Raw genomic sequence first — 21,274 nt, 5'->3', positions numbered from 1 at the left:
GTTTGTGTCCCGCGTCCTTCCTGTCGGCGGCTGGGGGAGAGGAAGGAAGGAGGAGAATCCGTTCCTGTCCCCCTGCCGCCGACAGCAAGGACAGGTCCCAGGGTTCGGAGAAGCACTGCGCAAGCGCTTCTCCGAACCCCAGGATGTTCTAGCGCCCGTTATTGAACGGGCTGAAATACACTAGTAAGTATAATAATAAAATGGAAAAGAAAACCATACCAAAGAGAATAAATTTAATACAATATGCCAGGTAAAAATCAGGCTAAATTGGAAGTAAATTGGCTAGCTAATATATTCTGATTGTGGAAGGAAAGTGTGCCTACAAATGAAAATAATAGTAAAATTAATCTATCACCTCAGGGGAAACTGCTTGCAAAATGCATACATTGGTCAGAACCTCAAACAAAAGTGTGTTTATTCAGAGGAATTGACATTAAATGCTGTTGAATTGTCATGGGTGGTGTTTTTTTTTTTAATTGCAGATTGCTGCAGAAATGTGTAAAACTGAATTTAAGATTGGAAAAAATGAGAAACAGAGAGGAGGGAAATTGCCAGATGCTTCCACCCCTTGTCATGTGACCAAACAGCCCCATCACTGCATAAACTGCATTGGCCCCTTATTTCCCTCTAGGCCCAATAGATGGTATTTGAAGGACTGCCTCCTCCTGTACTTCCCACAAACATATCGGGGGGGGGGCTGTAACATTGCCAGAGATTAATTGGGGGAGGGGGGTGCGTGTGTTTCTGACATGCAGCTGATTCGTTCTTTCCAGTTGCTCTGACCATGCTTGTCCAGGGCCGTAGTCACTTACTGGAACTGATGAACAGGGCAGGAGGGTTCTTCACAACTTGGAATATTGAACAACGTGGCGGCCAATCTCTGAGACATTTCTACAGCCTGCATGAAATAAAAACAGGCAAACTGTTTAAAAAAATGTGCTGTTGGCAAATAGAACCACAGAGTCCTCTACTCCAAAGCCTACTGATCTAGGAAACCCCCAACTTTAGCACTTCTGGGAGCAAAGGGTTGGCCAACATGGACGCATGTATATCCTGAAGTTCGCATAGAAAGAGATATGGCTTGGTGACCCATTTCCTCTCAAGGAGGGAAGTGGTGACAGGGGTGCCACAGTCAAAACTGTGTCATTGAAATTCTACTCAATATTGATCCAGAGTAGATTCCAATGTATAGTTAGCAGAGTAAAAACCTAAACACGGTGCAGGATTCCCCCCAAAATAGACCAGAGGCAATAAATGTTCCATCCAGCAGAGCTTTACAGCTACTGAAGGCAAATAAGCATAATGGTCACAAATCCAATACATTCAGGATTGGCACTGTCCATAAGAAATCCAGTTGCAGTAGACTTAACTTAAACTTACAATAACTTATAATAAGTCCAAACCTTGACACTACATACAGAACACCAGACGGAAAAGAGATAAAAAGAGAATGTGAAACCCAGGCTCCTTCTGGCCTCACTATTATAATCAGCATGACCTTGACAGAAGCAGATAACAGAACCAGTTTAAGCCAGCTGTACTCAGCTTCTCAGAAGGAATAACCCAAACATCACGAACCTACTGCCTGCTTCTTTCACACAGAGAGGCTTCCAGAACCCGCCTGAATGAACTAGAACAGGAAAGATCTCTACACATCAGATCAATACTTTCTGCACTAAGAAATGCAAACTGACAAACTGGCCTCTGTCCCTCTTTCCTTCTTTCCTTCCTCTAATGCCCTCTTGTCTCTGCCTCCCAAAGTCTTGCACAGCTGTTTGTTGCAGCAGCCCGGGTACAAGCTCCCCAGGTGAATGGTGCCTCTGGGGTTGGCCAGGGGGTGCTGGTTGCCAGGAGCTGAGGCAACCTCGGAGTAAGGAAGCAAGCAGGTGAGGGAGCCCAGCCAGCCAGTCCTACAGCCCTTGCTGTTGGGAATGGACAGACAAGTCCTAGGCCCCTGTGGGGCAGTGTGAGATGGCACCTCTCTTTGGGGCAGAGGGGGCAACTCAGAGACCAGGGGCAGCAACAGTCCTGAGGACTCCGAAGGAGAGTGGAGAGCAGGGGCGGCTTGCCCATTGACTCTAGTGGTGCGGGGCACCAGGGCGCTTGGGCGCCGAGGGGCACCCCAGCAAGTGGGGAAGGTGTGCAGCAGCCTCCTTTTCACTCCTCCTGCACGCCGTGCCGCTCAGGGCTCAGGGGAGAGCAGGGAGGTAAGCGAGTGGAGCAGGGGCACTAGGACCCTGTTCCGCTCTGCAGCGACAGGGTCATCCCTCACCCCGGCGCTGTGTTTCATTGGTAGAGGCAATGCCACATGGCAGCACCTCTACCAATGAAACGCAGCGCCCTGTTGGCGGGAAGGAAACGGCCGTGGACCCAGCAAGCGCCAGAGTCACGGGAGACGGCCGGGAAGGCCCTGGCGCGGCGCAGCCTGCCCAGGCACCCGGCCCACTGGGAGAAGGGAGGAAGGCCGCGCGGAGCAGCGCCGCCCCCTCCCCCACTCAATCCGGCATTGGACAGGCGGGCGTCCTCCGGCACAGCGTGGCCCCGCTGTGAGGTGTGGGGGCCGCCGAGAGGCTCCCGCCGGTCAGCACACCAGGTAAGAGCTTTCCTTTAAAAAAATTAATAGTGGGGGGACGCCCGAGGGATCCCTGCACCAGGGCACCCGATGACCTTAAGACGGTAGTGGGGGAGAGAAGAGGAGGCTGAGGGAACACTCCACAAGAGAAGGTGTTCGAAAAAGGGTGAGAGAAGGGGGAGGATTTACCAGCAAGAGCCATCGACAAACGAAATTCCTCCTTTAAAATCTCCAAAACTTTCCGAAGTCCTTCTTCGCCCTGTTCCAAGAAACAGTGATATTGTAAATCATGGATCCAGCATAGACTGAATATGGACAACAGCTTTTGAGAGTTGAAAAGGATCTCAGAATTATTTTCCAACTAGGTTGTACGTATGCTATACTTTTGCCTCACTGTTGTCTCTGTTCAAACGGATTTTGCCGGCATTTGAAACGCTATGAAAGCCTATACAGAAACCGTTTGAACAAAATGTTAGCAGGGTGGCTGCGGCGTGGAAGGCAGGCTTCCACTTTCTCTTTTCTGCCACCTTCAGTTCTCTGAAACAAATTGTTGCATGGCTCCAGATATCTAAGGTTCAGACATAATAATTATGTTTACTGATACGACAAAATAGAGGGAACAACAAAGAAGTGAGCCTTGTATGTACATATCCATATTGCTAAAGGCCAAAACAGACATAATCAAGAGATATGTAAGAGCCACAGTATTAGTATAATACCTCTTCCCTTACTTGTGTATGAACCACATTTTATTCTAGAATGGAGACTACGGTACTTTTTTCTACATAGTTCACACACAGTCTAGAGCAGGCACCCCCAAACTTCGGCCCTCCAGATGTTTTGGACTACACTTCCCATCTTCCCCGACCACTGGTCCTGTTAGCTAGGGATCATGGGAGTTGTAGGCCAAAACATCTGGAGGGCCACCGTTTGGGGATGCCTGGTCTAGAGCTATTGCATATTTTAGCTTGAGAAGAGCTTCTGGAGAAACTGGTTTTGTTCTGAAAATAAAAGATCATTGCAGATTGATTGTGCGTTGCCCCTCAGTGTATCCATTTGAAGACAGATTAAAACAGATGTGTGTGTTCCCAGTAATGATGGCTCTATCCATACCTGCCCAATGGCATTGTGGGTGGGTGCAGACCCAGACACAACCACTACTTCATTCTTCGCTCTCCTGGGTCATGTGCAGGGAGGAAAAGGCATGCAGAACCGAATCAAGGGGCTGGTTTTCAAATGTGTGTTAAGCACAGACCCTCCAAGTGTCCCTATTTTTCAGGGACAGTCCTGGATTTACAGAAGCCGTCCTGGTTTCTGATTTGATCCTGGAATGTCCTGCTTTTCCCTGGGATGTCCCTATTTCCATCAGAGAAATGTTGGAGGGTATGGAGTTATGTAACCCCCAAGCGAAGGAGATAAGTAATTGTACAACCTTTAGAAAACATCTGAAGGCAGCCCATATAGGTTAGTTTTTTAATGTTCATTTTTTTAAAAAATATGTTTTTATATATGTTGGAAGCTGCCGAGAGTGGCTGGGGCAACCCAGTCAGACGGGTGGGGTATAAATAATGATGATGATGATGATGATGAACATGGAATAGGACATCCCTATTTGCATCGGGAAAATGTCGCAGGGTACACAATGACCACACCTGGCCTTGTGGACGGCAGGATCTATACTCAATCTAGACTGGAAGCAGAATGTTGAGGACGAATCCGAATGATACTGGACTGAGAAAAGCCTTTGCACTACAAATGTGTTGGTGTGTGTGCAGCCTTAGTAACAGAAATTCAAGCCAGCGTGGCAAAAGAAGGGAGGACAATGAATTCCTAGTTTGTGAATAGTAGGGAGGTCCTAAGTAAAGACAAAAGTATGCCTATGGGCCACATATGCAAAAGATTAAATGCTCTTCTGTACAGTGTGCCAGACTCAACTAACTGGTCCTGCTAGCGCAAGCTCATGCAAGGACTTCCATTAGCACAATGGGGCCTCCTCTTCTCCCCCTGCACCCCCAAATTGCCAGGAGGGGGGGAGAGGCGGTTGTTCCATCAGGCAAGAGGATGTGCTGGCGCTGACCGAATGTTCCTAACAGGCGACCTTGAATTCCTCCCACTGGTTCTCATCCTTCACTGAAGGAACTATTCACGTTATCTTGACTTTGAGAACAGCCTGTATGTCTGTCTCACCCTCTTGCAGCTGGCTTTCCATTACGTTTTTTTCCACAACTCCTGAAGATCAAGGAATCAGTGCAACAAAACAATATTGCCACTTTTTTGCTGGGGAAGAAGGCTAAATGCTCTGTTTAAATAATAATAATAAAAAGCCACAGAGAAGAGCTATGGTGCATGAGAAACCAGAGCCGCAATGAGAACCTGCCTTCAGCCTCAGTTATTGTCTGCTGCCTCGTGCTTTGCCCCTTTAAAGAAAAACAAAATGGAACCTTTGCATCTCCCTGGATAACCCATGTTCCGGGTGGAATGAATAAATGCAGTAGCCCTTGAGGGGGAAATAGTCTATGAGCCTATGAGACTAGTAAAATGATTAGCTATGATTATGCTTTTATATACAGTGGTACCTCGGTTTACAAACACAATTGGTTCCGGAAGTCTGTACTTAACCTGAAGCGTACTTAACCTGAAGCAAACTTTCCCATTGAAAGTAATGGAAAGTGGATTAATCCGTTCCAGATGGTCCGTGGAGTACTTAAACTGAAGCGTACTTAACTCGAGGTATGAGTGTAATTGGTTCCGGAAGTCCGTACTAAACCTGAAGCGTACTTAACCTGAAGCAAACTTTCCCATTGAAAGTAATGGAAAGGGGATAAATCCATTCCAGACAGGTCCACGGAGTACTTAAACTGAAAATACTCAAACCAAAGCGTACTTAAACCGAGGAATGACTGTATTTATCTATATCCCCATCTTTTTTCCTAACAGGGATTCAAGGTGGCTTACAGATAAGATAAGAACAGTTAAAAACATAGAGTAAAATAATTCCATCACTACTGATGGTGATGGCTGTCCCCTCTGATCCGTAGACTAGAGTGTAGCCTGTACACAGAGCGGGGCCTTCATTTTGCAACACAAGTGTCCTATGTTGTTTTGCAAGTTGGTTTGGAAGCTGCTACAGTGGCATCTCGGTTTGCGAACGCAATCCGTTCCGCGGAGGCGTTCGCTCACCGAGGTATTCGCTCGCTGAAGGCACGCTTCTGCGCATGCGCGAAGCACCGATAGAGCGCTGCTGCATAGATCGCACCTGCGCATCCGACGCTGAGGAACCCGGATGTAAACACTTTTGGGTCTGCAGCGTTCGTAAACGGAGGTTTTCGTAAACCGAGGTTCCACTGTATTTTGCAAACAGATCTCCCAGCCTTATGGGCTTTATTGTGACATGTGGCTTCAGAGTAACAACCAGAATTATGAAGTAGATTGAGAAAGTGGTGTTATAGCACACATACCTAGACTGAAGCTTATTGGATAAATCAAGATTGCACTGGCAGAACGATGCACCACGCTGGAGCCCAAAACATGCATGCAATATAAAACCAAAGGCAAGATGTGATGGACCATGTGTGTAAAGGGCAATGCAGAAAGCCCTGTTTAGGTCACTTGCTTTATCTTATAAGCCCTAAACAGTTGCCCAGGCATACAAACTGTATATTTATTCACCTTATAGGCCAGACCCCATATAGCAGGCCTTCCGATGAAGACGCATTTTGCCCCGAGCGCCAGCGCTTTCAATACATCACTTCCTGTTCGTATCCCGCCATCCAAATAAACGTCTATTTTGTCTTGGACTGTGGCTACAATTTCAACTAGCGCATCAATCTGCAAAGAAGCAAACGTGAAACACATAGATGGGAACTGAGGCATAAATGTTCGAGAACCAAGACTTGCCCTCTGTTATTTCACAAATATCCTTGGAACATGGATCTCTCTTGGAAATCCTATCTGCCACCATCACACCAATGCACTGCTACACATTAATGAAGTCTCTACTCCGCCTAGTGTCTGCTGTTTCTATTTATCTTATTAATAGTCTGTCCAGCAAGGCTATTTAAAAGCCAAGAGTATTCTTTTGGGGGGCTGGTCCACACCAGTGTATACTGTGTGTTTGCAGCTGTTTGTGTTGTCATTTAATTTGTGCAATCCACACAACATTACCCTCAATCAACACCAATGCTTCCTCCTGCAAAATTCAAGTTTGTGTGATATGAGGATAACCCAAACGTCAGAGAAAATTGATTCCAAACTGCTCCACTCAGTCTCACAGATTATTATTATTTGTCTGTTTTTGGATGGGTGGATCAACCATCAATTTCTGCTACTCCTTTTTTCTATGGCCATCAGGGCCGGATTTAGATGAAGAGAGGCCCTAGGCTACTCCACTTGTGAGGCCCCTCCCCACCCCCCACTCTCACAACTAGAAGAAAATGGAAGAGTTATAAACAAAAATGAGTACAGCCAAGGATGATGACGGGTATTTAAAATTCTGCAATTCACAATTTCTCCTCTAAAGGACATAAGATATTATTGTTAAATACCATGGTGATTTTAAAAAGGCATAAAATTAACACTGAAAAACTTTTGCAAGAACTGAACTTTGTAAACCTTTTCAGGCCTGGAACTAGTTACCATGTCCTTTTCCTCTCTAAGGAATCAATTTCAGCCTTCATGGCATTTAACCATGGCTCAGCATCCTCTGAGGTTAAATTTTGGACCTATTGGAAGCTTGAAAGTTCCCAAACCTTCTCTGAGTTGCTAACAACAGCTGTATCTGCTATGACTGTTTTAGCAAACTCTTCAGCATACCATTTGGGTGGTTTACCCTTTGTGGCCCTTTCAGATCTGCATACTGTACTATACACAAGTCTTCTTCAGGTCGTCCTCTTATATACCTGCTGGGATTGACAAGGCATCTGACCTCACCTGAATCTCATAGCTCTCCTGTAGCTGCCTCTGATTAGTTATCATTTAACTCTTGGGGGAAATAATTAGCATCACACGTCATGTGCATGGAAGTTGCCGAACCAATGAACCAACTCGAAGGATTACTGTTAATAGCACCAGTTTCCCTATAACTTGATATCGCTGGATAGTTTCGATGAACTGCAAAAGCATTTTTCGTTTGCTTTCTGTTGACACCCTGGAACTTTTCTTTATTAGTGCTACTTTGTTTTCTACGATTCCTTGCAAATGAGGGAAACCACTTTTCATTAGACTTAAGCATGTGGGTTATATGAGGCTGGGTTATCCCACATATGCAACATTCTTTTGTGCACTCTGTGGGCCTTGAACCTGCTCTAATAAAGGAGCTTGTTCTCCACCTTCATACTGCTCAGACACAAATGATTCCATTCAACTTGTTTCCCCTGCCCTGATTTTCTCCTCCTAGCTGTTTCTGCATTCATTTATCTTTTGCCTGATTCAGTTTATATCCGCGCACACAGCCAAGTAAACCACAGCTGCGGACATGAACAGTTCTGCACATGTTAAGTGTGATAGGTGATGACCTATCCCTTACACTTGTAGGTGCCCCATCCAGCTGTCTTCCTCCATGGTTGGACACAATAATCCCTTGAACGCCATGGCTCATGGCCAGCTCTGCATCTTCCTTTGTCAGAATTCCCTTGACGATGAGAGGTAGGTGTGTCACACTCCGTAGCCAGAAGATGTCATCCCAAGTGACAGAGGGGTCCATGCTGCCAGGAGGCACCCCATACTCTGAACGGTCTTTACCCTGAAGGGGAGGAGCAAAAGGGAGTGTCACTGTTGCTCCCAATGTTGGCGCAACTCTTAAACTTATCCCTGTCCTGCTAGGCTTTCTTATCGACATTTTGTGGTTTTGTTACAATCAAGCACTATGTAAAGGCTCTGAAACAAATATACAGTCATACCTCGGTTTACAACCGCCTCGGTTTACAAACACTGCGGACCCATCTGGAACGGATTAATCCACTTTCCATTACTTTAAATGGGAAAGTTCGTTTCAGGTTAAGTACGCTTCAGGTTAAGTACAGTGGAACCTCGGTTTATGAACACCTCGGTTTATGAATTTTCGGTTTATGAACACCGCGGACCCATCTGGAACGGATTAATTCATTTTCCATTACTTTCAATGGGAAAGTTCGCTTCAGTTTATGAACGCTTCAGTTTATGAACAGACTTCCGGAACCAATTACACCCATGCTTCAGTTTATGAACGCTTTAGTTTAAGTACTCTGCGGACTGTCTGGAACAGATTAATCCACTTTCCATTACTTTCAATGGGAAAGTTCGCTTCAGTTTATGAACGCTTCAGTTTAAGTACTCCGCGGACTGTCTGGAACAGATTAATCCACTTTCCATTACTTTCGATGGGAAAGTTCACTTCAGTTTATGAACGCTTCAGTTTATGAACAGACTTCCGGAACCAATTGTGTTCATAAACCGAGGTACCACTGTATAGACTTCCGGAACCAATTGTGGTTGTAAACCGAGGTACCACTGTATACCATATTGGCCCGAATATAAGCCGTACTTTCCCCCCAAATTCTGACCATGAAAAGTTAAAGTGTAGCTTATATCCGTGACCTTACGGTATGCATCCAGGAGCGCGGCAAAGCGGTGCCCGCCCTGTGCGTAGTTCTCCGTCCTCTCCTCCAAGGCTGGGAAGGGAGAGAGCAAGGAAGGGAAAAGCCGACAGCAACACAATGCCCCCCCCCAGTATGCAGCCAGGAACAGCGAGGAAGGAAGTGGCTTATATCTGGGTATTTTTTCTCTCCCCCCCCTCCAGTTTTAAAGCTGCGGCTTATATTCAGGTGAGACATATTCGGGCCAATATGGTATATATATTGAACAAATACTGTATGGAGCTTTTTGCTGTATGGCCTCTTATTACCCCTCTGGTAGTGAGGTCAGACTTGGCTATACAGTCGTACCTTGGAAGTCGAACGGAATCCGTTCTTGAAGTCCGTTCGACTTCCAAAATGTTCAGAAACCAAAGCGCAGCTTCTGATTGGCTGCAGGAAGCTCAAAAATATTTGATTGTTTTTCTTTCCCTTGTCCGTCCTCCAGTGGACGCCAGCAAGAGTGCAGCAACTCCAAGGCCTGATAGAGCCAAGAAGGCTTCTATTTGTTTTGGGTTGCATAACCCTTGCCTTCAGCGGGTGAGACCATTAGTGGGTCCAATGGTCCAAAAGGCCATTTCTGCATGTGGTGTAGAGGGAAGTGAGGGGCAGATGGGGCTTGTCAACTTTAGAAAGCTAGCCCATCTTGGAGTAGGAAAACTCTGATGCTCAACCTCTGCTGCCTTGCAGGATATCTTCGGGAGAAGAAAAGGCTCAGGAAGAGCCAGTGTGGTGTAGTGGTTAAGAGCGGTAGACTCGTAATCTGGGTAACCGAGTTCGCGTCTCCGCTCCTCCACATGCAGCTGCTGGGTGACCTTGGGCTAGTCACACTTCTTTGAAGTCTCCCAGCCCCACTCACCTCACAGAGTGTTTGTTGTGGGGAGGAAGGGAAAGGAGATTGTTAGCTGCTTTGAGACTCCTTCGGGTAATGAAGCGGGATATCAAATCCAAATCCAAGGAACAAGCCCTACACATATCCGGAGTGGAGTCCCTAAGACGGTTGGATGGTGCCTTGTACGCCTCCTTACCGCAACTCCTGCATCCCAAGCTGGTGCTAAAAATATTGCTCTGCTTTCCTTTGGACCACGTCTGTGAGGCTGTCATCTGGGCAGCCCAGGACTTCCATACTTGCGCTCTGTGGAGGTCACTTTGGTTCTGCTAATGCAGCGGTTCGACTTCACCCCCAGAAGCACACTCCATTGACTCTCAAGTTAGACAGAGGCCAACAAACCTCTGTTTCCCCCCCTTTTACCACTGTTTGTGCCATCCCCAAACACACCCGTCCCCCCCCTGCTGCCTTGTCCTGATGTCCAGCTTGGCACTGCCCACACCTTCCTGGCTGTCTCTCCACCATGGTGTGGGTGTCCTGAGTAACTCTACCCATTCCCTAGACAGCTTTTGTATGGAATTCTGCTAAAGCTTTACAAACCTCGAAGGTGCCTTCAAAGTTCTTTAGCTTAACGACAGACAAGAACCGGAAGTCGTTGCGGATGTCGTTGCGCCTCTTGCCCGTGTAGGGCACGTCAGCCGTGAGCACCAGGGCCCGGAAACCGGCTGCTTCTGCCCTTCGCACCAGTTGCTCCGAGGCGGTTCTGTCCCGGTGGATGTAGAGCTGGAACCATCGGAGGGCAGCCGGCGCAGCAGCAGCAATCTCATCCACAGAGCAAGAGGAGTAGGAGCTGGCAATGTAGCATGTATTCATAGCTTCTGCCGCTTCGGAAAAATATGGGGATGGGGGAAGGAAAATCTGAGCCCAGTATGCTGGCTTTGGCTGCTTTGGCTCCTAGAATTATTGAACTGTTGATTGGAAGGGACCGCAAGGGTTTTCTAATCCCTGCTATGCAGGAATCTCAGCTAAAGCAGCTATGATTAGTGGGTCAGTTCACTAATTCCTGTTATTTGTTTATTTTATTTTATTACAGAGCACGAATGGTGGAATGGTACCGTTGACGGAGAAAAGAGGGAATTTAAAAAAAAGGTTTTTTATGTATGGCACTACTGTGGCCTGTGTTTTGTTAGCGCCAAAATGGAAAACGAGTGAGGTCCCAACTAAAGAAGAATGGCAACTTAAGTTGACAGAACATGCACAACTCACAGACTTAACATATAGAACAAGAAGAACATGTGTTTAAAGATGATTGGAAAACGTTTATTGAATATATATGGGAAATAACTGTGTACAGCTGAAAGCGCTGGCAGCTTTAAGGTAAATTCAACAGCGTAAACAAGTTTTGATGGATGCAATGACGGAATACTGAATGGTATAGTTTTTGTAAAATATACGGAGATTTATGAGATGTAAAATGAACCATGAAAAGAGAAGAAGGGGAGTCATTGATATCTTAAGGATGTAAAATGAGTATTTTAAACTGTAAAACAGAAAATTTAATAAATATATATATATTAAAAAAGAGAGAGAAAAGAGGGAATTACATGTTCTCAGACATGTGGAAGTATCAGCACCCAAGCCTCTGCTAAACGGCACTCACTCTGTCTTCTCCATCTTTTGTAATATAGCGCCCTGTGCAAGGCCAAAATTTGGCTCCCCTAACTCAATCTTCTCCATTATGGATTTTCTCAATTTTGTGCCCCCTTGGCTCGGTGCCCTGTGCAGGGGAACCGCCCCCCCCCTAAATCTGGCACTGTGGGTGCCATCTTTGCATTGCTGAAGAGGGCTACAATCTTCCCTAAAGATTCAGCTGTACACATTGCTGACTGATTTCCCTGTTGTGCTCTCATGAGGCCCTCTCCGGACCTCTCCAAAGCGGAATTTCAGGCTAGCAGAAACTTTGCAGAGCGTTTTAAAAGCCTTAACATGATCCGATAAACTTGAAAGGCACTTGATTCTAAGGCAAGGCAGCCAGCTTGAGGGGAAGGGGGAAACTAGGGTTGTATTCAGAGGCAGGTCTGTGTGTGGCACAGCTGCCGCTTGGATAAGGACCGTGCTGTGTGGATGACATGAAATACATGCACACACGGGATGATGCACTAAATCCACTTTCAGCTGCCCTGTGCGCCCAACCTTTGTTTCTCAGCAAGAAGGAGATCCCGGCATACCTCTAGCTGTGCTCAGCTCTCCATCTGGCCAAGCCAACATATGGAAGCCGGTGGGAGCGATTCCCACAGGAAAGCTGATTTCAGTGCCGAGGATGGTGGTCCTTGTATCCATTGCAGACATGTCGCGAAGAACGCGTGGGCGAAAACGAATCCTGAAGGAAGAATTAGATGTGGGATGCAATCCACTGGGAGCAGTCAAGTGCAACATTCCTTGTTTTGCTAGAGTGGACATGCAAGGTATTGTTCGGTCCAGCCAGTCGAAACTTCCTGTTCCTCCTGGCCTGGAGCATCCTTCCTTGCATGTGACTAGTGGGTGGGCGTGACCTTTCCAGACCTGGTAAAAGGCCAAGTCATGCTGCTACCTTCCTCTCTTCGATCTTCTTTGTCGTCCTGCAAACATCCTGATTCACCTGCTAGCCAGCAGTCCCCCAGGTTATTTGCCAAATGGGGTAAGCCTGTTTGTAACTTTAAGCCTAAAGCCTGCCTTCAGGGATCACACTGTGCTCTGCCTGATTGTGAGTAAACTTCCTTTTTATTGCTTATGAATAAGACCCTGGTGCCTTTATTCTTTTAGGAGGGATTCAAGGGGTCTTACCAGGAAAATTGAGCCAGATTGAATTGCACATTGTCTTAAGAAACTCACACGAGTTTGCAACTAGTTTTCTGCTGTGTAAAGGGGAATGCATTCTGCTAAGTAAAAGAACTTGCTAGCGCAAGTTAGGAAGGACATAAACAATATATCCTCTCCTGCCACCCTGAACATTCCCACACTAGAAAGAGGTGAAACAGCAGAGCTGGCAGGTGTTACTTCTGCCCTGTCAATCTAATCTAATCCTGACAACTAAACAACTCAGGTATCCCTTTCAATGAAGAATATCCTATATTTCCCTTCCCCTATTGATGTGTGTGCGCAGCAGCTGCTGTTGGGTTTTCTTCTTTTGAAAAACTTGCAGCAGAGTTTCCTTTTTAATTGAGTATCTTTATTATGTACAATAAATTACATGGGTCTAATACAAATAAAACAACAGAATTAGGGTTGCCAGACTCAGTAGAGGACAGGACTTCTGTGCTTTTAATTGCCCTGTTCTCTTTTGAGTCTGGAAACCTTAAAGAGAAACCAGCAGACCCTTTGCTTGGAAATTATGCTTTCGCGGCTCCCCGGCCTCCGCAAAGGCATCGGAGCGAAGTCCCGGCTCCGATGCCTTCCGGAGGCTGGGGCTTTGCTCTGATGCCTTTGCGGAGGCCGGGGACCGCTTTCGCGGCTGCAGCCCAGTCGCGGAAACGCTCCCCGGCCTCCGCGAAGGCATCGGAGCAAAGCGGTTAATCCGTTCTAGGGGGTGTTTTTCCTCGTCTAGAACGGATTAATCAACTTCCCATTACTTTCAATGGGAAAGTTCACTTCGGTTTACGAACACTTCGGTTTATGAACAGACTTCTGGAACCAATTGTGTTCGTAAACCAAGGTTCCACTGTAATTACAATTACAACAAATAAAGGCTTGACATATCTTGCTTTGCATGTCATGCATCTATCTCATATATTGGTTTCACCTTTTAAGTTGCGTTACTGAAATAAATGCACTTTTCGACGATATTCTAATTTCCCGAGTTTCACCTGTATAATAAACTGGCTTATAATCAGTGCGTGAACTGCTTTATTCTAAGGACACTGAGCTCAAATATTTCTAGTGTTGGGACGCGTGTCTTGGGCATGCTGCAGGTGAGTGCCGCCCGGCATTATGTCACCTCCCTCAGTGGTGACACCTGGGGCAGACCGCTCCCACCGCCCCTCCCTTCCTCCGCCTCTGGGGGGGGGAGGCTATTCCTGCAACTGTCTCCAGAAAACACCAGACACTTGGAGAAAGCACTTGTGTGGGTGTTTAGAGGCTTGAAATGCTTGCTATTGTGCCCCCCCTTTGCCCATTGGGTAGACGGCATGAGATTTCTTGGGTGTCTCGATGTGCTCAACACATTTTGTTGCAGTAGAAATGGGATCTGGCTGCAAGGACACGTCTGCAAGGACACATCTGAATACATCTGCAAGTTCAGATCCAGGCACCCTACTGCAATAGCCACTGTTCCACACAAATGTGTGAGAACGGGAATGTAGCACTGAAAACAAAAACTTTGTGGGATACAGAGGCATTCATTCCTCCCAATTTTGGTGCAAATGATTCACTTTCCCAGATCATACTTCTGTTTTGATGTATACCAGATCAGCCATTTGTGACTGAGTTTAACAAAGTCAGTCGGTGGAAAGAGATGCACGTGAATGCTTGCACCCAGTGCCGGATTTAGACATAAGCTAAACAAGCTATAGCTTAGGGCCCCACTCTCTTGAGGCCCCCCCAAAAATTTAAAGGGGAAAAACACTGGATGTACATTTCCAAAATATAAAAGCAAATAAAATAAAACCTACATACAGCAACAGTGTTTTGTGTTGTGTAGGCTCCTATGATGTAAGTCATGGGCCCCGCCTGCTAGACTGCTCCCTAAAATATCACTGGTTTGCTCATTTCCATGCATATAGCCTATATTCAACACACAAAAACAGTGATAATTTGTTGTTGACAAAGGACAGCTAGACATATAAAGGGCCCCATTACCGTCAGTAATTTAGGGCCTCATCAAACCTAAATCCGTTCCTGCTTGCACCTCCAATGTCTGGCGTAAGATTTCAAGCCATCTGGGAGACCCTGAGCCCAGGGGAAGGGGGGGGGGTTGTTAGTCTTAAGTGTTAATATGTTATTATGATACATAGCTGCCAAGTTTTCCCTTTTCTCGCGAGGAAGCCTATTCAGCATAAGGGATGTTGGGAAAGATTGAGGGCACTAGGAGAAGGGGACGTCAGAGGACAAGATGGTTGGACAGTGTTCTTGAAGCTACCAACATGAGTTTGACCAAACTGCGGGAGGCAGTGGAAGACAGGAGTGCCTGGCGTGCTATGGTCCATGGGGTCACGAAGAGTCGGACACGACTAAGCGACTAAACAACAACAACAACAACTTGGCAGCTATGTATATGATATAAGAATTATTATTTGAACTTATGGGAAATCTTTGGTAATAAAATTTAGGCTAAAGGGAGAAATAGAAGATTGAAGGATGGGAAATAATTTTTTGATTGGGATTAATTGATTAAAGATTGGTGGAATATAGTTGATGTTTTTTGAATAGAATAATTGAAAGATAATGATAAAAGGTATTAGTTTGAATTAAGATATAAGATGGAAATCGCTTAAATGGAATTCTAAAATGGACCCAGTGAGAGGGGAATCAAGGAAGTCAACAAGTAAAAATGTAACAAATGATGTTTTTCCTTTTTATGTTTTATTCTTGTTTTATTTTATTTTATTTTATTTGGTTTTTTGTGTTTTTGCTTTTGCAATGTTGTTTTTGTATTTTGGCAATATTGGAAAACGAATAAAAATTATTTGAAGAAGAAGAAGAAAAAGATTTCAACCCAGCCCAATCTAGCTAGTCCACGATACCTCATGTGAGCGACCATCTTAACATGAGTGCTAACCTTCCACTCGCCAAAGGTGAGCCTTTATCATACCTTTTAAATGCCTTGAGATTTTCTTCCAGGGTACTACATTCATCAGCGCCAGCGGCAACAAAATCCCAGGCATCTTTGGGGAGATGCTTCTTAGCATATGCCTCAAAGTCTGACAAACAGACCAGGGCCATCTTAAATCAAAGCTGCAGTGGAGAGAAGATAAATATGACAAGTACAGGCTATTAATGAGAATCTTGAAGTTGGCTTGATGGGGGAATGTTCTTACAGACATGCGCAGTCTCACAGTCCCCCACCTCTTCTCATCTGATCTGTGCAGATTAGCTGGAAGATATGGGGGTCCCTCTGCTTAACGAAAACATTCAGTCTGCTGACCAGGGAGCAGGAAAACTGTATCCCTGCCAGGGCTCTGGTCTTCACCCACTCTAAGCAGAATGTCTATTTTCATTTTTTTAATTTTTCTTTTTGTTGCTGCCACCAAAACTGATGAGACCTTTCTCCTCCTTCCCCTCTTTTCTTATTTATGTTTCATTAATAAGAATCAAATGGACCTCTTGAATCAATGATGGCCTTTATGTTCACATTGGAAGTCTAGATTTCTTCAACTGGAATGCAACAATCTTGCAGCTGCTTAAATGGTGATCATGTTCCCTATCTCCACCAGCAATTCTGTACCCACTCACCTGAAATTATGCCCTGTTAATCTCTGTGGGGCCTGACTCCGAGTAAATGTAGTATAACATTCATTGATTGCAAGCTTGAAGATCTCAAATAGTTTTCCGTAGCAGCTACCCTAGTTGCTTGGGATGTTGATGATGATGATAATGATGATGATTCCTCCCATCAGATGTCAAACAGCTAAACAAATTCCTTCCAGTAGCACCTTAGGGACCAACTAAGTTTGTCATTGGTATGAGCTTTCGTGTGCATGCACACTTCATCAGATACACATGCGCACGAAAGCTCATACCAATGACAAACTTAGTTGGTCTCTAAGGTGCTACTGGAAGGATTTTTTTTATTTTGTTTCGACTATGGCAGACCAACACGGCTACCTACCTGTAACTAAACAAATACATGACATTTTGAAGACATATGAAGGCAACTCTTCATAGACAAGTTTTTAATGTTTGATGGTTTGTTATGTTTTTATTTTTTGCTGGATTGTTATTATTATAATTATTATTATTATTTTATTATTCCATTCATTGCCCTGATATAAATAATGTTCTCTCTTCTACAGCTCTTGAATCTACCTTGCCAAGGAGAAGGCACACTCCCTCCCCCCCCCAACCTGGCAGCATGTCTGGGCAAGAAAACACATATTCCACTGGAAACCTGTGAACCCACTAGAAACAGAATATTTACAGAAGCACAAGATAAAGAAAATGGAACATATACCTAAGAAATGCACATTGTAATATGCAAAAACAGATTTTTCAAAGCAGTCTTAGCAATGGCGTTATAACATAAAAACTAGGAGAGCTTTTACAGCCCTCTACCTAATCTTTTTCAAATAGCTATGATATTCATTATTTGAACTGTCTCATAGGATTAGCTAACCTTTGGTTTAAACAAAACTAGAGTCTTATTTTGGGGAATTTTACCCCACACTGCGGTGTAGCTTTCAGTTCTTTTCAGAGTGTACAGTTCTTTCTAGTTTTTGATAAGAAAACCTCAGCCCCTAAATATTTTCTTCCTGAGGAAACAGATAGAGATTTTCCAGTGAAACAAGTCACTCAGCTGGCACCTCGTCAAGGTTTACTTTATTTAGAGGTTTCTTTGAGAAATTTATGTTTTTTTCTATATCAAGCTTTCTTTTGGGAGATTTAAGCTAATTTTGTTTTGTTTTTTGAACAATTATTAGTTTAGTTTTAATATCATTCACTTTATCAATATCTCATTTCAGGGATTTATCACGGTATAGTTTTGTTTTTGAGCTGATAAAATGTTCTTTGAGCGGGACATGGCTCTGTTATATTTATTTATGCTAGTCATACCTAACAATGAGGCTATTAAGTTGTGTAAACAAAGGAAAGGGGAGGTATAAATACTGAGCCACACATCTACGTTCATCACATTATTATTATTATTATTATTATTATTATTATTATTATTATTTTAATTTCGCTTACCAAAGTAGTGCTCAAGATGACTTCAGGATACAATAAAACCATCAACAATTAAACATTACAGTGAAACAGCAGCAGAGCAGATATTTAGAACAGAGTCCGCTTGGAATACCCAATTTAAAACCCACCTGAACAAAATGGTCTTTCTCTACTAAAACACTGGAAGAATTTAAAATACAACCTTGGAACTAATCACATATGATCAGTGCTTTTTTTTTGGCAGGAGGGGGACGACGACACAGGGGTACATATACGCCCCAAACATTTTGTGAATATTTGTACTTTTGTCCATATACTGTATTCATTTGAACTATAAAATGCTGATTTCTTTGAGTCAAAAAGAGAGTACTCCTAAACATTTTTTGGGGGGGAAAAGCACTGCATATGATGGCAGATAAGGGAATAATTTGCATGTGTGAATTGGTCACATTGTGCATCAATTTACACACATGAAATGTACTGGTGTCTCCTTCCGCTGCAAATCAAATAATTATCAGGAGAAAGCAAATGCTGAATCCAGCCACAGATTTTTTCAATAACAACCTTTATCCACCGCCCACTGACCACAAACAAGCTCAGGAAAAAAATAATTACTTGCCTTTAGTGTGAGCAACTCCAGCTAGCTAGACCATTGCTTCAGAGTGGGTTTTCAACTGAATGTCGTGCTATCCCTTTGTGAACACAGCCACTCCTTGATCTGTGTTTGGCTGAGGGGAGATGGGGGAACGTTTCAAATTTAATACATCACCGCAAAAGATTAAAGCTTAACTTTCTAGTAAACTTTGGACTGTTTGTGCTGGTCTGAATGTGCTCTCATAACAAAACAGTCCTGCCACGCCACACACTAGCTGAGCATTCCATAGTTCTGGAAATTTCACCCCAATGGGGTACAGGAATCTATGGCAGAAGTGGTATGCAGAAGGTGAGGCAACCATCTTGTGCTTTGCAATGCATATCAAAGGCAGGACCCTTTAAAGTTCTAGCACTAGAAGGCGGGCAGGATTCCCCCAGAATTCAGCATGAAGCAAATTTACTGCAGCCTGGTGAATCCTTCTCAGATGGTAAATTGTCAAAACAATTAAGGCCGTAACAAAATCATTTACCACAGATATGCCCCTCCTTCTTCTCCAGTGAGCTCGAGGTCAACAGTGTGATGTAGCAGCTAAAAAAGCCAATGCAATTCTGGGCTGCACCAATAGGAGTATAGCATCTAGATCAAGGGAAGTAATGGTACCACTGTGTTCTGCTCTGGTCAGACCTCACCTGGAGTACTGTGTCCAGTTCTGGGCACCACAGTTCAAGAAGGATACTGACAAGCTGGAACGTGTCCAGAGGAGGGCAACCAAAGTGGTCAAAGGCCTGGAAACGATGCCTTATGAGGAATGGCTTAGGAAGCTGGGCATGTTTAGCCTGGAGAAGAGAAGTTTAAGGGGTGATATGTTAGCCATCAGCACCATGATGCTGGAGGAGACTCTTGAGAGTCCCATGGACTGCAAGAAGATCAAACCTATCCATTCTTAAGGAAATCAGCCCTGAGTGCTCACTGGAAGGACAGATCGTGAAGCTGAGGCTCCAATACTTTGGCCACCTCATGAGAAGAGAATAATCCTTGGAAAAGACCCTGATGTTGGGAAAGATGGAGGGCACTAGGAGAGAAGGGGACGACAGAGGACGAGATGGTTGGACAGTGTTCTCGAAGCTACGAACATGAGTTTGACCAAACTGCGGGAGGCAGTGCAAGACAGGAGTGCCTGGCGTGCTATGGTCCATGGGGTCACGAAGAGTCGGACACGACTAAACGACTAAACAACAACATGTTAGCCATGTTCAAATATATTAAAGGATGCCATATAGAAGAGGGTGAAAGGTTTCTGCTGCTCCAGAGAAGCGGACACAGAGTAATGGATTCAACCTACAAGAAAGAAGATTCCACCTCAACATTAGGAAAAACTTCCTGAGAGTAAGAGCTGTTTGACAGTGGGATTTGCTGCCAAGGAGTGTGGTGGAGTCTCCTTCTTTGGAGGTCTTTAAGCAGAGGCTTGACAGCCATCTGTCAGGAATGCTTTGATGGTGTTTCCTGCTTGGCAGGGGGTTGGACTGGATGGCCCTTGTGGTCTCTTCCAACTCTATGATTCTATGAAAGTTCTAGCACTAGAAGGCGGGCAGGATTCCCCCAGAATTCAGCATGAAGCAAATTTACTGCAGCCTGGTGAATCCTTCTCAGATGGTAAATTGTCAAAATAATTAAGGCTGTAACAAATTTATTTGCCACAGATATGTCCCTCCTTCTTCTCTGGTGAGCTCGAGGTGGCTTATGTGGTTCCCCCCCCCCATATCATTTAATGCCAACAACAGTCCTGAGGTAGGTTAGGCTGAGAGGGAATGATGAGTCCAAGGTCACCCAGTGATCTTCATAGCCGTGTGGGGATATGAACCCAGGTCTCCTGGGTCCTAGTCTGACACTCTAACCACTGCACCCACACTGGAATGCAGTGCAAAGCACACGGAATTTAAACACAAGCATCAGAATAAGAATAAGACCGTTGTTGTTGTTTAGTCATGTCCGACTCTTCGTGACCCCATGGACCAGAGCACGCCAGGCACTCCTGTCTTGCACTGCCTCCCGCAGTTTGGTCAGACTCATGTTGGTGGCTTCGAGAACACTGTCCAACCATTTCGTCCTCTGTCGTCCCCTTCTCCTTGTGCCCTCCATCTTTCCCAACATCAGGGTCTTTCCCTGGGAGTCTTCTCTTCTCATGAGGTGGCCAAAGTATTGGATCCTCAGCTTCATGATCTGTCCTTCCAGTGAGCGCTCAGAGCTGATTTCCTTCAGAATGGATAGGTTTGATTTTCCTGCAGTCCATGGGACTCTCGAGAGTCTCCTCCAGCACCATAATTCAAAAGTGTCAATTCTTTGGCGATCAGCCTTCTTTATGGTCCAGCTCTCACTTTCATATATCACTGCTGGGAAAACCATAGCTTTAACTATACGGACCTTTGTCGGCAAGGTGATGTCTCTGCTTTTTAAAGATGCTGTCTAGGTTTGTCATTGCTTTTCTCCCAAGAAGCAGGCGTCTTTTAATTTTCGTGACTGCTGTCACCATTTGCATAAGACCATAATTCCCCTCTAATAATCCACTTTTGCATGTTATTTTCAGGAATATATGCATTTCATTCCAGCACATACAATTTTGTACACATCACTCAACTTGAAAAATTCAGAGAAGGGCAGATTTCGAAGGATGGTTGTGTTTCAGCTCTCATATTGTTTAGTAAAGTGTGATTTGGGTAGGTTTGCCTATAAATGGGAAACGAATCAAAATTCTCCCCCGTTGCTAGTCTGGTGTATGTAAATCTAACAGTTTATACAACTGCTGGTTCATCTGAACT

The 21,274-nt window shown here is 44.8% G+C and overlaps 1 protein-coding gene and 1 long non-coding RNA gene across 4 annotated transcripts; one reads left to right on the top strand and one right to left on the bottom strand.

Moving 5' to 3' along the window:
- Positions 1–413: 413 nt before the first annotated feature.
- Positions 414–18,606, bottom strand: HAO2 (hydroxyacid oxidase 2). 2 transcript variants are annotated; one of them, XM_035097292.3, is made up of 8 exons: positions 18,483–18,606; positions 15,795–15,937; positions 12,238–12,389; positions 10,610–10,893; positions 8,097–8,312; positions 6,242–6,400; positions 2,762–2,831; positions 414–898 (listed from the first exon to the last, which is right to left on the bottom strand). In XM_035097292.3, the coding sequence occupies exons 2-8, from the start codon at positions 15,923–15,925 to the stop codon at positions 843–845; spliced, it is 1,068 nt and encodes a 355-aa protein (XP_034953183.1). In that variant the 5' UTR covers positions 15,926–15,937; positions 18,483–18,606; the 3' UTR covers positions 414–842. The 2 variants fall into 2 exon arrangements, with proteins under 2 accessions (XP_034953183.1, XP_088514903.1); XM_088658777.1 differs by lacking the exon at positions 12,238–12,389 and having other exon boundaries at positions 18,483–18,592.
- On the top strand, positions 11,260–17,037 carry LOC148683385 (uncharacterized). Of its 2 annotated transcripts, none has more exons than XR_015947312.1 (4): positions 11,260–11,386; positions 15,679–15,777; positions 16,292–16,390; positions 16,996–17,037. It is a non-coding gene; the product is annotated as an uncharacterized LOC148683385 (long non-coding RNA). The 2 variants fall into 2 exon arrangements; XR_015947313.1 differs by having other exon boundaries at positions 11,265–11,386; positions 15,676–15,777.
- Positions 18,607–21,274: the final 2,668 nt, after the last annotated feature.

The sequence above is a fragment of the Zootoca vivipara genome, chromosome 15, assembly GCF_965207765.1.
Source record: "Zootoca vivipara chromosome 15, rZooViv2.hap1.1, whole genome shotgun sequence".
NCBI lineage: Eukaryota > Metazoa > Chordata > Lepidosauria > Squamata > Lacertidae > Zootoca > Zootoca vivipara.
This window is presented reverse-complemented; position numbering and strand designations above follow the sequence as displayed.

What these genes read in the sequence shown, in the direction of transcription:
- HAO2 (XM_035097292.3), bottom strand. Translation starts at nt 15,925, where the DNA reads ATGGCCCTGGTCTGTTTGTCAGACTTTGAGGCATATGCTAAGAAGCAT. An exon ending in AATCTCAAGGCATTTAAAAG is followed by an intron (nt 12,390 to 15,794) that starts GTATGATAAAGG and finishes TTCTTCCTTCAG; the next exon opens with GATTCGTTTTCGCCCACGCG. An exon ending in TGGATGGGGCACCTACAAGT is followed by an intron (nt 6,401 to 8,096) that starts GTAAGGGATAGG and finishes GCTTCTTTGCAG; the next exon opens with ATTGATGCGCTAGTTGAAAT.